Source organism: Carassius auratus, unplaced genomic scaffold (assembly GCF_003368295.1).
Source record: "Carassius auratus strain Wakin unplaced genomic scaffold, ASM336829v1 scaf_tig00022917, whole genome shotgun sequence".
In the NCBI taxonomy this organism is placed as follows: domain Eukaryota; kingdom Metazoa; phylum Chordata; class Actinopteri; order Cypriniformes; family Cyprinidae; genus Carassius; species Carassius auratus.
The window spans coordinates 91,107-104,052 of NW_020525224.1; the positions used below are offsets into that span (position 1 = coordinate 91,107).

The following is a 12,946-nucleotide window of genomic DNA, read 5'->3' on the forward strand; positions in this document are numbered from 1 at the left end:
AATAAAAAGTAGCATAATTAAATCTCAAATTCATGCTTGCAGCTAAATAAAAGAACACAAACACCTCTTCTGTGTGTTTCTTTAGCTCCAAGGCTAGGAAAGGGCTACGAGAATGTTTACAAAATATGTGAATGCATGCAAAGTAATGTGCTCTATAGCCTACTGTACGTTATGCATAATTCCCTTCAGCATACTTATGCCAGATGGTTTTAATGTATTCAAGACTCTTAGAAAAGGTCATTGGTTCACATTATTTCAATATTATGCATGCTTACACAATGCCAACCATTTTCAAAAGCTTATGTACTTCTGTTATGATATATCATAAGTTATAATTAGCATAAGAAAGCAATTCATGGTGTCTTAGTAAATTAGCTTTCTCAGACATCGACTGCAAACGAGTCAGAATGCTGTCTGTCAACGTTCAGGCCTGAAACAAGAGAGCAAGAGTCATTATTGAAGTTTTCTTGGCCTCCTTTCTTGCCTGCTGTCCTTCATGGCATTTGTCAAAAGAAAGAGGTTCACCTTTTTTTCAATTTTCTCTCCTAATCGCTTGGTGAATGTTGAGGTGAGCGTGCCGGCTGGGATATGCGGTCATAGTCTATCACGCTCGATTATGCTTACTGTGCTTTAAAAAGGGTTGATTTTGCATTGCAAATCTCCCTCGCAACTTTTTTTCTTTCTTTCTCTGAAACAACCAAAAGGCAAGTCAAGCAATAATGTTATTCTAGTGTGAGCTCCCAATAGACATGGACCATTTAAAACTGAGAAACATAACCAGAGTCAGCGAATTAAACTCCTGCTGCCAATGCCAATACATAAACTCCATATTCAGTGAAATGACAGTGTACAGTTAAGTGGGTCTGAGAATGTGTGGCATGTGGATTCATTCTGCAAACATTGCATACAAGAAATAGCAAAATTGACACTGTGCAGTACGTGAGAATGTTTAAATTTCAGCGTGCAGTGGGTAGCAGTGCTTTCATCCCTGCGGGCTGGGGGTAATGCATGGTATATTTTTGAACAGGGACTGTTATAGATTAGAATTTAGGTGTGATGTTCCGGAACGACTAATGATTCTGCATAAGCACATAATGGGAGCATTCTGCTTCTTTAAACATGGCTTTCAAATTGCTAGACACATCAAAAGATAAGATGTCTCAAGCTGGTAGTGCGTCGACTTCACACTGGGAGGGATGCATGAATAGATCCAGCACTCGCACACACAAAAACAGACCACTGTCATGCACATTGTATTGTTTCTCTAATTATGTGACCGTGCAGACTGGAGTAATGTCTTCTGAATATGTATCTTGGCCATCACAGGACTAAATTACATTTTAAAATATATTAAAACAGAAAACACAATATTTCACAATATTACTGTTTTTACTCAATATTATACTATATTTACTTTCTCACATGTCCCTTACAAAAGCATACTGGGAAAATACTGTGGACGAATGTTGGTGATATCAGATACTGTAGTGATACAGTAAATACCATGATAATGAATGATTACCATTTTTATATATTTTTTCTATTGGCTAATATTTCATTGTGCATGATCATTTTCTCTTCTTTTTTCATTTAGATTGACTTTGCTGTCATGTAACGCTCAACTAAACTTAACCGAAAATCACCAAAAAGTTAATAATAAGTAGTAACACTGTTATATGTAATCTTTAGCAGCTCTTAAAAAAATGTATATTCTTGTTATACTGTACATTATAATGTTGTGATTCCTGAATGAATTTCGAGTATTTAAAACAACTGATTTTAATTTTAAGTATTGTGAAGTAATGTGGAATTTTAAGCTGTTTATCGATTCTCTACCATTAAAATGACATGAAAATAATTACAGGCTTATCAGTATGAGCCAGAATTTTGATATAAGTGCATTGGTATATTAAATAGTGATTCAAGGTATTAAAAACTAGAATATTTTTGTAATTGTCTCCTTAATGACTGCCTGAATTCTACTGTTCTAGTTCTTGCACACATTCTCACATTTCCATCCAGTTGTTGTTGTTTTTGCGTAAGTAATTTTTTTTTTTGTGAACCTGTTGGTAGCATTGATTTATGTCTCTATTTATGTTATTAATTTTTATCCCTCTTTCCTTCCCTCCTCTTGTCTTTTTCTCTTAATATTTGCATTTTTATCTTTTCTTTATACAACAGTAACCTTCAAATCCATTCTACTGTCTTGCCCTAGAGGTAATATCTGGCATGCTTCATTTCTCGATATACTCCTTTATGTTGAATAGGGCTAACCTGTACACTGTATGTCTACATACTGTGTGCATTTTTCTCTATGGTTTGTATATATATATATATATATATATATATATATATATATATATATATATATATATATATATATATATATATATATATATATTATATATATATATATTATATATATATATATATATATATATATATATATATATATATATATTATAAAGAAGGGGAATTATGCTATCAATCATAGCCATGTCAGTTTCTCCAGCAAAACTAACATGACATGTCAACAATATGAAAAGCAAGGCCCCATTAGGGAGTAACAGGAGGAGAATGAAGGAATAATAAGTGAAAACAAGAGAAGGACAAAAGGTTTGAAAAGAGGATGGTGTATAAGAGAGAGAAAATTCAGCAAGGGGGAGAGGGTAAAGATGAAGAGGAGAGATAAATTGGGTCATTTGGAAATGTGAAGTGGCTGAGTTGGCACCAAGCTGTGAGTGCTGTGCTTGGTTAGTCCCCAGCTCAGGATTATCCCTGGAGAAGGACTAATTTAAACCCCTGAGAGAAGAGTTCACAGACAGACAGACAGAGTATGCATTGTGATAAATACTGCATAACTGCACACAGCTACGTGAGACTTACGTAACTTCAAAGCCGTGAAAGAAACTTGCTGCTCTGTGATTTATTTTCCTCGACCCTGAAAAGTCCTGCGGTATGAACAAAATATCTTCCAAATTCTGGATGAATGAATCTGTCCAAATAATACATTATTATAAAAACATGTTCTATTAAAATAATGATAGGTTTGTTCTTTGTAAATACAGACTTGCAGCATCTTCAAGAATTAATCAATTGCCGTCTGTCTGAATGAATAAACTCTTTTTTTCATTGCATTAGTCTTGTTTTCTTACTCTTCATTTGAAAAAGTTACGTTGACCAATTTAATATTTATAATTGTTTAACTGCCATACTGTTAAAATCAGTACGGCAGTAGAGTTGTTATGATGTTTGATTTTTTTTTTTTTAATCTTTGTGAATGATTCACATATTCACTCATAATACTCACTCACTAGTTGCCAACTGCTAGTATAATACTGATCCATGAATCAGTCCAAATGATAAAAGGTAGAATGGGTTGATTGAAAGCATGGATTAATTATATATATATACACACACACACACACACACACACACATACAGAAGTATTCCATGAATAGTCTCTAATTTCTCAAAAGTTCATAAAACTACATGCAAAATATTTATTATGAAAAAATAAATGTTATCTAATATTAGTTACATCAAATATTGCCATATACCTCACAGCCACATAGTACAAACCCTTAAAAACCAAATCATGGCTTGACCGTTCTATTACAACCCTTCTTTGAAGTTTTTCAAGATGTGTGCGATGCATCACCAACAAACCACTTATGCTTCCATTTGAAAATGCTGTTGATGAGTTCTGACTGTTGTTGCATCCCACATAGCGCTTTCAGCTTTTCAGAGAGCGGCGCTGGTGTGTTTAGTGAGGCATTTGGGTGACTGGAATCTAGCTCATCTCCCCCACAACTGAACAGAAAAGTCATATGACTTGAACTGAGGAGAGAGAGAATTTGGCACAGCAGCGCTTACTGGCTGTCAGGACTACAGATGAGACTGGCAGAGGGCTAATAGGACCTGCCTGTCTATTATGGAAGAGAAAAAGAGCAAAACGGAGAGAGCGGACATTCAAAGTCTCAAATGGACAGGGACTGTGACGTGTTATCAGTATGTGAAGGTGAATGATGACAGAGGTGGATACCTCAAGATGAAAAACAGAAAACTAATGGGACAGTGCGGGTGTGAACTAAGCACAACACCATTTACACAGCGCTCTCTGTTTTCAGAAAATACTCTGTTTTGAGATTTTAAAACCTAAACAAGTAGTTGCCTGTGAACAAAATCACTAGGATGAATCAAAACCACTGCTACTAGCTATTAAGGCTTTTCTAGAATGTGTAATAATTGGGTTATTAAAAAATGAACAGGCTATTGGTCATGACACTCAAGAATGTTAGAGCGGAATCATTTTTTCTTGGAATAAAAGATTTGATCCTTTTTTTAGGATCAACTACCCAAGAAGAGAACAGGCAAGCTGCACGTTTGAGGACAGAGACATATGTGCAAGGGCAAGAACATCCATCTATTCCCAGTGTATTTAGAGAGCCGAGAGATAAATATATCTGTGTGAGAACCTTTTTCAGTTTGTGCATTTAAATCAAGGTGAATTCTTTCGGTGTACCATGCTAGGGTAGAGACTAGGTCGGCCAAAGCATTTGTAATGGAGGATGACAGGTTATTTGTACTGGTTTAACAGCCACTGATTATTACTTTCTAAAAAGTGAGGGAGAGCCATCGAACCATCTCTATGTTTATGCGTATATGGCTCTATCTAGCATGCTCACGAATACTGATGAATATGCATCATCATCATTGATATGAATATGCAGAATATAAAAGACAAGCAGATAAATATATTTTAAATGAGAGGCAACCGCTTTGCTTGAGCAGGCCCATCCTTCATTGTGTTTGTTTTATGTCGGGCAGCATAAATAGATTTTCATACATAATTTATTATTAACACACTGTATTATTTTGTATTTATGTACGTGCATTTCTCAGTGCAGTGTGGGATTTTAGCTATGAGTCATACTTTTGCTAGGGATTTTAGAAATAAATCTGAATGCTGTGTGGTTCCTGTGCCATGAGACGTAGCCTATTGCACAATTATACTAAAATTATGACGGTTGACCTTTATATGACAAGGTGACCTTCAGCTCACCACTTTCATCTCAAAAGCAGGATTGAATGTTTTTCTAATAGCTAATTATTTTTGCACACGCATTAATGATTTGATTTTAGCTGAGCACTAATTAGCGACTATGCCAAAAGTGAAAAACGAAGGTTTAACCAGTGTTTTTTTGCAGAATGACCAGGTTTTATTTTTATTTATTTTTTTGGTGTAGCATCGTCTCTCATTGTCCCTCTCTTCCTCTGTGAGTTTGTCTTTCGAGGTATACAGAACCCTACAAAGTTCATTTTTGCACCTCAGCAGGATTCCTACTAAACTGAGCCAAGATATGCCACATCTGGGACTAAAATAAATTTGTAATTCACACTCTCCATCTTTACTAAAGACACATGCAAGCGTATTATGAAACACCATATTAAGTCTATTAATAACCCCCCCTTTTTGGAACCATATTTGTATATTCAGAATCTCAAATAACAAGAAAAAAGACCAGTTGTGAAATGTATGGTTAAACACAGTGATACAGTAAAATGATTTATCAAATAAAACACTTTATGTTTTGTGTAGAAAGTGAGCTTACTTTGTGACAACAGGAATATTTTAAAACTGAGAATGATTTTCATGACACACATTTTTTTGACAGAACTCCTGAGGAGGCAGAACAGTAAAATATGAGTATATCTCTAGCATATCTCAGCACCAACTGGTCACGTACAAGCTCCCATGATGCATTTTTTTTGTATCCATTGTTTCCATAGCCAATGCAGCAGTAAAGCTTTGATGACGGAGGGTTTTGTGCAGTTTTTTTTTTTAGACTAGATAGTTTTTTCCTGACTAAACATCTTTCTCCTCTTTCTTTAACAGCATACAGAATGTTTTGATGATGTAGACCTAAACTGGGTTAATGATTAATTCTAAATATGAAATCTCAGAAATACGAATAATAATTTTGAATGTTGGTTTTTAAATACCTAGTTCAAAATTGTCTGAATTAGAATATATTTTGTGCGTGTGTGTGAATTTTATCCTTCAGGCTAAAATGTATGATATAATAATTTAAAATCTAATAATAAAATAATTTATGTAATAATGTTAACAAGTAAACACGGTGAAATCACAATGAAAAACATAGGCTACATGTCATTAAATATTTTGTGTTTCATAATCGATTTACCGCTAGCATTTAATAAGCTATCAAAACTGCAGGTTCGAACAGATTCTGAATCATTTCGATTCGTTTGAACAAACCATTTAGTCCTATTTTCTGAACTGGGTCAACCAATTCACCTTAAAAAAATTGATTCAAAAGAATGACTCGTTCACGAATCGAATCAACGCCACAGGAGAGCCAGTGCAGGATTTTCGGCGAATATCTTACATTTTAATTCGTTCCTTACACAAAGCTACCACGAGGCTTCTGGAGACTTGGAATATTGTGCATGAGTCGTTTGGACTGCTTTTATGGTAGTGACAGTTGTCATTTTGGACGTTAACAGCGCCAGTCCTCATTCAATTTCACCATATCGTTTGTTTCACACACAAAAAAAGAAAATCATACAGAACAACATCAGAGTGAGTAAATAAATCTTATAAACATGAACTATTCCTTTAAATATGTATCTATACAGAAAGTGACTTCAAAAATATTCACATGTGACAACTAGCCCCGGTGTTCTGTACATAGCTACTATAACTTCTCTGCAGTCCTTTCTTCCTCTCATCTTTTTACGAACTCACTATGGCTATTCAGTTTCTCGTATGTCCTCCGTTTCTCTCTCTCTCTGTTCCTTTTCAGTGTTCTCTCCCTCATTGTTAAATCTCAGCAGTACACGGTGAGAGTGACAGACCAGTGAGCGCGGTGCGCAGAGAATTTCAAGAAAACGTCACAACTGAGTCAGAGCGAGAAACGAGTTAGGAGAGAGAGAGAGAGAGAGAGAGAGAGAGAGGGACAGAGAACGAGGCAGGATATATTGATACTAAACGACGGTGGTTTCTCTTCAGTGTGTGTGAGAGAGACCATGAGTGAGGACAAGATGGAGTGCATGAACAGATGAAGACTATCATTGGGTGGGTGAGTGTGTGTATGTGTGTGTATATATCTGTCCGAGTGCCTGTTTTGTTTTGTCCACTTGATAATGTAGGTTTATGTATCAGCTTGACCACCTGTTAGTGTGAGCGTGTCTGTGTCCACACGCATGCATGTTGCCTGCAGGTGTATTTCTTCATGAGTGAACACATTTCAAGTCGGGTTTAATGATTGTGTAGCCTACTAATAGCTGTTTATTTGCGCTTCTGATCAAGTCTGCATGTGCTGTGTCTCTGTGCTTTGCCAACATGTGTATGTTATTCATCCCGACAGCCTTTGTGTGCGTGATAGTGTTTTTGCATAACAGTAGCCTCTTTGTGTGTATGAATGAAAGTGTTGAAATAACTGTCTTGCCACACATCTGCAAATGTTATTGTTGGTTGTGATGTTATTGTAAGATGCTTTTTTGTGCAACATTTTATTTTTAGTCAAATTATGTAAGAGGCGAACTAAAACCAGGCAACATGTTGCGTGTTTGATTTTTAGACTTTTAGGTAACATTAATTTTTGTGGCATTTCTAACCATCACAAAATGTTTTCATGCATATTCTATTTTTGGCTTGTTAGACAGTCTAGTTCACGAGACAAGAATCTTACGAACTACAGGGAAAGATGTGAAAAACAGGTTGAAAGAGAATGTGTGAGACAGAGATAGAACGCACAGAAGAGGATGCGTATGAAACAGACACTATATCCCTGTCCTTAGGGAGGTAGTGTAATCAAAGCCACATTACTGGTAATGAAAGATATTATCTGCAGAAAGTCTGTCACACATCTTTATCTGTCTGGATCAGAGGCTGTGGGGAATTCTTCTGTTTCACTTGTCACATCAAACTTTTGTTTTAGTTTTGCTCCGGACAAAAACTGGCACCACCAAATTGGTTACAATTGTGTAAGATAAGAGATTTTTAATTAAAGGCATACTTCAAATGATTTACTCCCACTCATGTAGTTCCATTTTTTTTTTTTTTTACGGGCTATCAAAGAAGACATCTAGCAGACAGTCCAAGCTGCTTTTTTCCACAGTGAAAGTATAATGAAATTGATAATTTTGGGGTAATTTAAATGTAAGGTTTTTTTTTTTTTTAGGGAGGTCACTTAATTATTATTATTTTTATTATTATTACTTTATTTTAAGGGAAGAGGGAATATATATATTATTATTATTATTATTATTTTTAAAACAAGAAAAAAAAATAAACATGAAAAATGTAAGCTTATAATAAACTTAAAAATTTATTAAAAAACAAAATTATCTGAAAATAAGAAAAGAATTATGAAAAACTAGACCAAACAAACAAAAACACATTAATATGATGATTTTTGATTGCAGTTTATGGGATGAGAAGGAAGCAAAGGATGGTCACATGGGTCAATGTTATCTTGTTTTTATTTCAATACATTTCATTTCATTATTTAATAATAAAACATTTAAAAACAACTCAAGGTAGACCACAACATGCACAGTATTTTTTTCTTAAATTAAAAAATATGTTACAGTTATGTTGTTTTAAAAAGTCCTTTCTTTCTCTCCACAGTTCTTTCCAGTGGTCCTGATGAGCGTTTCCAAACCACCTCCGCCCCATTCCCATTTCCCTCCCAGTAACCCTTCCTCCCATCTCCCCCTGCCTCCATCCTCCTCTCCCTCCCCCTCTCCCTCCACCCCTCCCTTCGCTGCGGGTCCCCCCAGCCCCGCTGTGCTTCCTCCTCCCTCCCCAGTCAAGATCTCCATGCAGGAGCACTTTGCCATCAATGTGTGCCCCGGCCCCATCCTCCCCATCCCGCAGATCTCCGACTTTTTCCCTCGTTTCCACGACTACCCCATCACCCCCCCTCCACCCCGGGAGAAAAAGGTTCTAAAGGACAGAGACAAGGACGGAGACGGGAATGGAGAGAAAGAACATAAGAGGGAGAGAGAGCATGAAGAGAACGGAGAGTTTGTCGACTCAGATGACGATGACAGTGAGTTTGTCTCGAGGCTAGTGACTATTGTTTCGTGTTTGGTTCCCTTTGGGTAGCTTACACATGTGTTTATGCTCTGCTCTTCCTTTTAAGTAATCGTTCTGCTGATGTGTTTTTCACAAATTCACTCACATCCCTCTGGTACAACCTGGGGTTAAGTGCTTTTCTCAAGGACGCAATGGTGATAGAACTAAAATAAGTCCTTGGGGGCTTTGAACCTACAACCTTGTCATTACAAGCCCAATTCTTTAACCATATCAGCCTAATTTTCCCATACTGTAAAAACATGCTTCTCTATTGCATAACTCCTCACATATTTCCTGTTCTGGATTCCCTTTGTTTGATTGACTAATTTAATTCACCACTAAGCAGCCAATGAGGCATGAGTGCTTCCCATTGGCCTGGACCTGAGTCTCATACTGTTCGGTATTGATTGCTTTGTGTGGTGTTTGCTGGATTGGTGCGAATGCGTGTGATAACTGAGGTACGCGATCAGAGTGTTAAATACTTCATTAGACTCTGTAATGATGCATAAACACTACAAGCCCTCTGTATGTGCACAGCCCTGATCAGGTCGTTGCAGGCAAGACTGATTCCCCGGCTAAGTCATTTGGGTTGTTATTGGCTGCTATTTTTACTAATGTGCATGCGAGTCATTAAGTTATTACATTATTTCTTTCAGCCTACCTGGGAACTCTGGAGTTCAGCCTGCTTTTTGACCAAGAAAATAATTGCTTGCACTGCACCATCCACAAGGCCAAGGTAGGTTTACACTCACACAAACACTAGTGGGTGTTTCTACAACTATAGACATTTTCGAGCTTGTGCAGTTTTAGAAAATAAATACTTTTAAAGCATGCTTTCCACACTATCACTCCTCTACTTATAATGTCCAATAGTTGACATAATTTTTTTTTCCCTAAACTAACGAATATCTCCACCTAATCTAAAATGATGCATTGTTAAATAATAATCTGTGATGAAATATTTGAAAAATAAAACAGACTGCCTTGCTAGATTAGCTAGAGTTTTATGTACCACAAATAAAATAAAGTTATATATTTACTCTTTTTGCATGATTTGACAGAGTTACAGCTAGTTTTGAAATGACACAAAATTATATTACATTTTTCTTCACAATGCTAAATTTGCTTTTGGGAGAAAAAAAGGAATTGTGGAATGTAATAATGAATGTGTTTATTGTGGGTTTTCATAATTTGAGATTAAGTGTCTTGGTCTGGGGACAAAAGTAGAAAAGCTGTACGTAAAAGGAAAAATATAGAAGTTTCTAAGACCGTTTCAATGTGACTTTCATATTACAAACCCCCCCCCCCCCCCAATATTTACAAATTGCACAAAACGTTTTGAATATGCTATAAGTATTTAATGTCATTATTTTTTATTTCATTTACTATAAATACATGGGTCTTTTTAATACTGATGACTCATCCTGAACTCACTTTACAAAATATTGTCCAATAAAACGTACTCTTTGAATTTCTCTACCCAACACCACTAAAACGAACCAGCAAAAGCAAAACGCATCATGTATTTAAACAGATAATTTACCTAACATAAAATTTGCTTGCAATCTTAAGCAAGCAAACAACAAACAAAAATGTTTTTCTAAGTTAAACAGTCTTGACTGTAATGTAACCCATGTTAGCGTTCGAGGATTCGCCTCTGGTCCATAAAGAGAACCATGTGCCCTAAAGTGTGTGTATCACTGTAAAGATATGATCCATCAACCTCTCACCCCAAACATGTGTGTGCATCTTATGAGACATAATGTCTGTAATGATTTTGTGTGTTTGTTTGTGCCCACAGGGGTTGAAGGCCATGGACTCCAATGGACTGGCAGATCCATATGTGAAACTCCACCTCCTGCCTGGAGCAAGCAAGGTCACTGCAACCTTCTCACATGCACACAGCATGATTCATCTCTTGCTGCACCATCAGCACAAGTTGCGATTCCCCGACATGCACGCACACACACGTCAACACGTGCGTTGCACAAAACACACAGGCGCGACATGAGCATGCATCACTGGCAGTGCCACCCTTGAGCACTGAAGCTGTTCGTGTGGAGAACATGTGGTGGAAATGGGTGGATTCAGTGAGTGCTTCAGCACTGAATTATTCTCTCTTTCATTTCCTTTCATTTTCATCGCCTGAGACGAATGCACGGCACTCTAATCTGTTCAAAGCAGGACAGGCTGAGACAGGAACAGCCAGAAGCGTCATGTCATCTCTCCAGCGGTTTTTACTGTTTTCTGTCCTCCCGCACTCTCTTCCAAATCTCTGCCGCTATCTCTCTGTCTATCGCCACATGACCCAATTTGACCTTGGAATACCAACACAACGTTGAGTGCAGGATGGGAGGGAGGGATGGAAAAAAGAGAGAGACAGATGAGGGGGGGACAGCAGCAGGTGGTTGTCATGGAAACAGCACTGATTGTTACACGACTCACGTCAACACAGGAGCGTATATGTACGAGAGGGAAAGAGAGAACGAGAAGCATCACGTCTTGTGCACGCCAGCCTGGTAAATATCGACCGCCAGGGTTATACAGACACCTCCGGGCTTTTAAAAGGTTTACGAGCCGGAGATGGCCACCTATAGACGAACGTGGGCGTGCAGGTATTCAAAGAACCCATTTATAACACTCTCTCTCCTTTTGTCCTTTTACACACTTAATGGTTTCATATGCATTCATATGCAATTATTAAGGGAATAGTTCAGCGTAAAATATATATGTTTTTTTTTCTTTTACTCTACCTCATATGACATCCCTTCTTTTTTTGTGAAAAATAAAAAGAGCTTTTTGTTTGTATAGTGGAAGTGAATGGTGGGCTATTTTTATGATTTTTAAAAGGGTTTGACCTAGTGCTGTTAACTAAAACTAGAACTTTTTCAGTAATTCAGGGTTAGGGTTACATAGTTTTTAGGTGTCAGTTACATAGTTGTCAAGTCATTAGTTCGAATTTATGATACTTAATAGGGCTTGTCCCAGCGTTGTGAACCTAAAACTAAAGCACTTAAGCGTACTCTGTATTTAAAAAAATAAATAAAATAAAATATATGAAAACTTTTACTTAAATCTATTTACTTCAGTTATTTCTTAAGACTTTTTAAGGTAAAGTACTAAAATGACTATAAAACTGAAATAAAAATGCATTAAAGCGATTTAGAAATGTTAAAAACAATTAAACAAACTAAAATGAAAACTGAAAATATAAAAATAAAAGCTTCAAAATTTTCCAAATATTAGAAATGTTGCTTAGAAAAAATACAATGAAAGTGAATAGTGACCATAACTGCTGTGCAAGATTTTCAGTAGTCACATATTACATTTTAATAGGTTCCTCACTTATAGCATCATATTGCTTCAGAATAATTGAAGTTTAGCACACAAATCATATGGGCTACTTTTATAATTTTAAAGAGACCTTGACCCAGTGTTGTTAACTAAAGCTAAAATGTTTTCAGTAATTAAAAAAAGAAAAGAAAAACAGGAATTAAAAAAATTATATTAAACAAAATATTTGAAATGTTGCATTGACAACTAACTGAAATGTTTGACATGCTAAAATGTGTGAAACTAAAACTAAAATACAATTTAAGCTTTATAAAATTAAATTAAAATATATATAAAAATGACAATAGCACATTACAAAATGGCTAAAAGCTAAACAAATATGAAAACTGAAAATATATAAAAAAAAACCTAATTCAAATATATTAATAAATGCTAAAATAGCTAGTCGCTTTTTATTATATGGATATTGGCAACCTGAACACTTATCAGAACATATTGTTTTATGTTTCTAAGATAAAATAAAGTCGCACAGCTTTGTGACGA

The 12,946-nt window shown here is 36.1% G+C and overlaps 1 protein-coding gene across 1 annotated transcript in view; it reads left to right on the plus strand.

The window, feature by feature from the left end:
- The first annotated feature begins 6,972 nt into the window (after positions 1-6,972).
- LOC113077625 (double C2-like domain-containing protein beta) overlaps positions 6,973-12,946 on the plus strand; it is a 42,187-nt gene continuing 36,213 nt past the window's right edge. The window contains exons 1-4 of the mRNA XM_026249941.1: positions 6,973-7,106; positions 8,660-9,083; positions 9,766-9,845; positions 10,911-10,985. Of these exons, the coding sequence (XP_026105726.1) occupies positions 7,086-7,106; positions 8,660-9,083; positions 9,766-9,845; positions 10,911-10,985 (600 nt within the window). The 5' untranslated portion in view covers positions 6,973-7,085. The remainder of the gene's footprint in view (positions 7,107-8,659; positions 9,084-9,765; positions 9,846-10,910; positions 10,986-12,946) is intronic.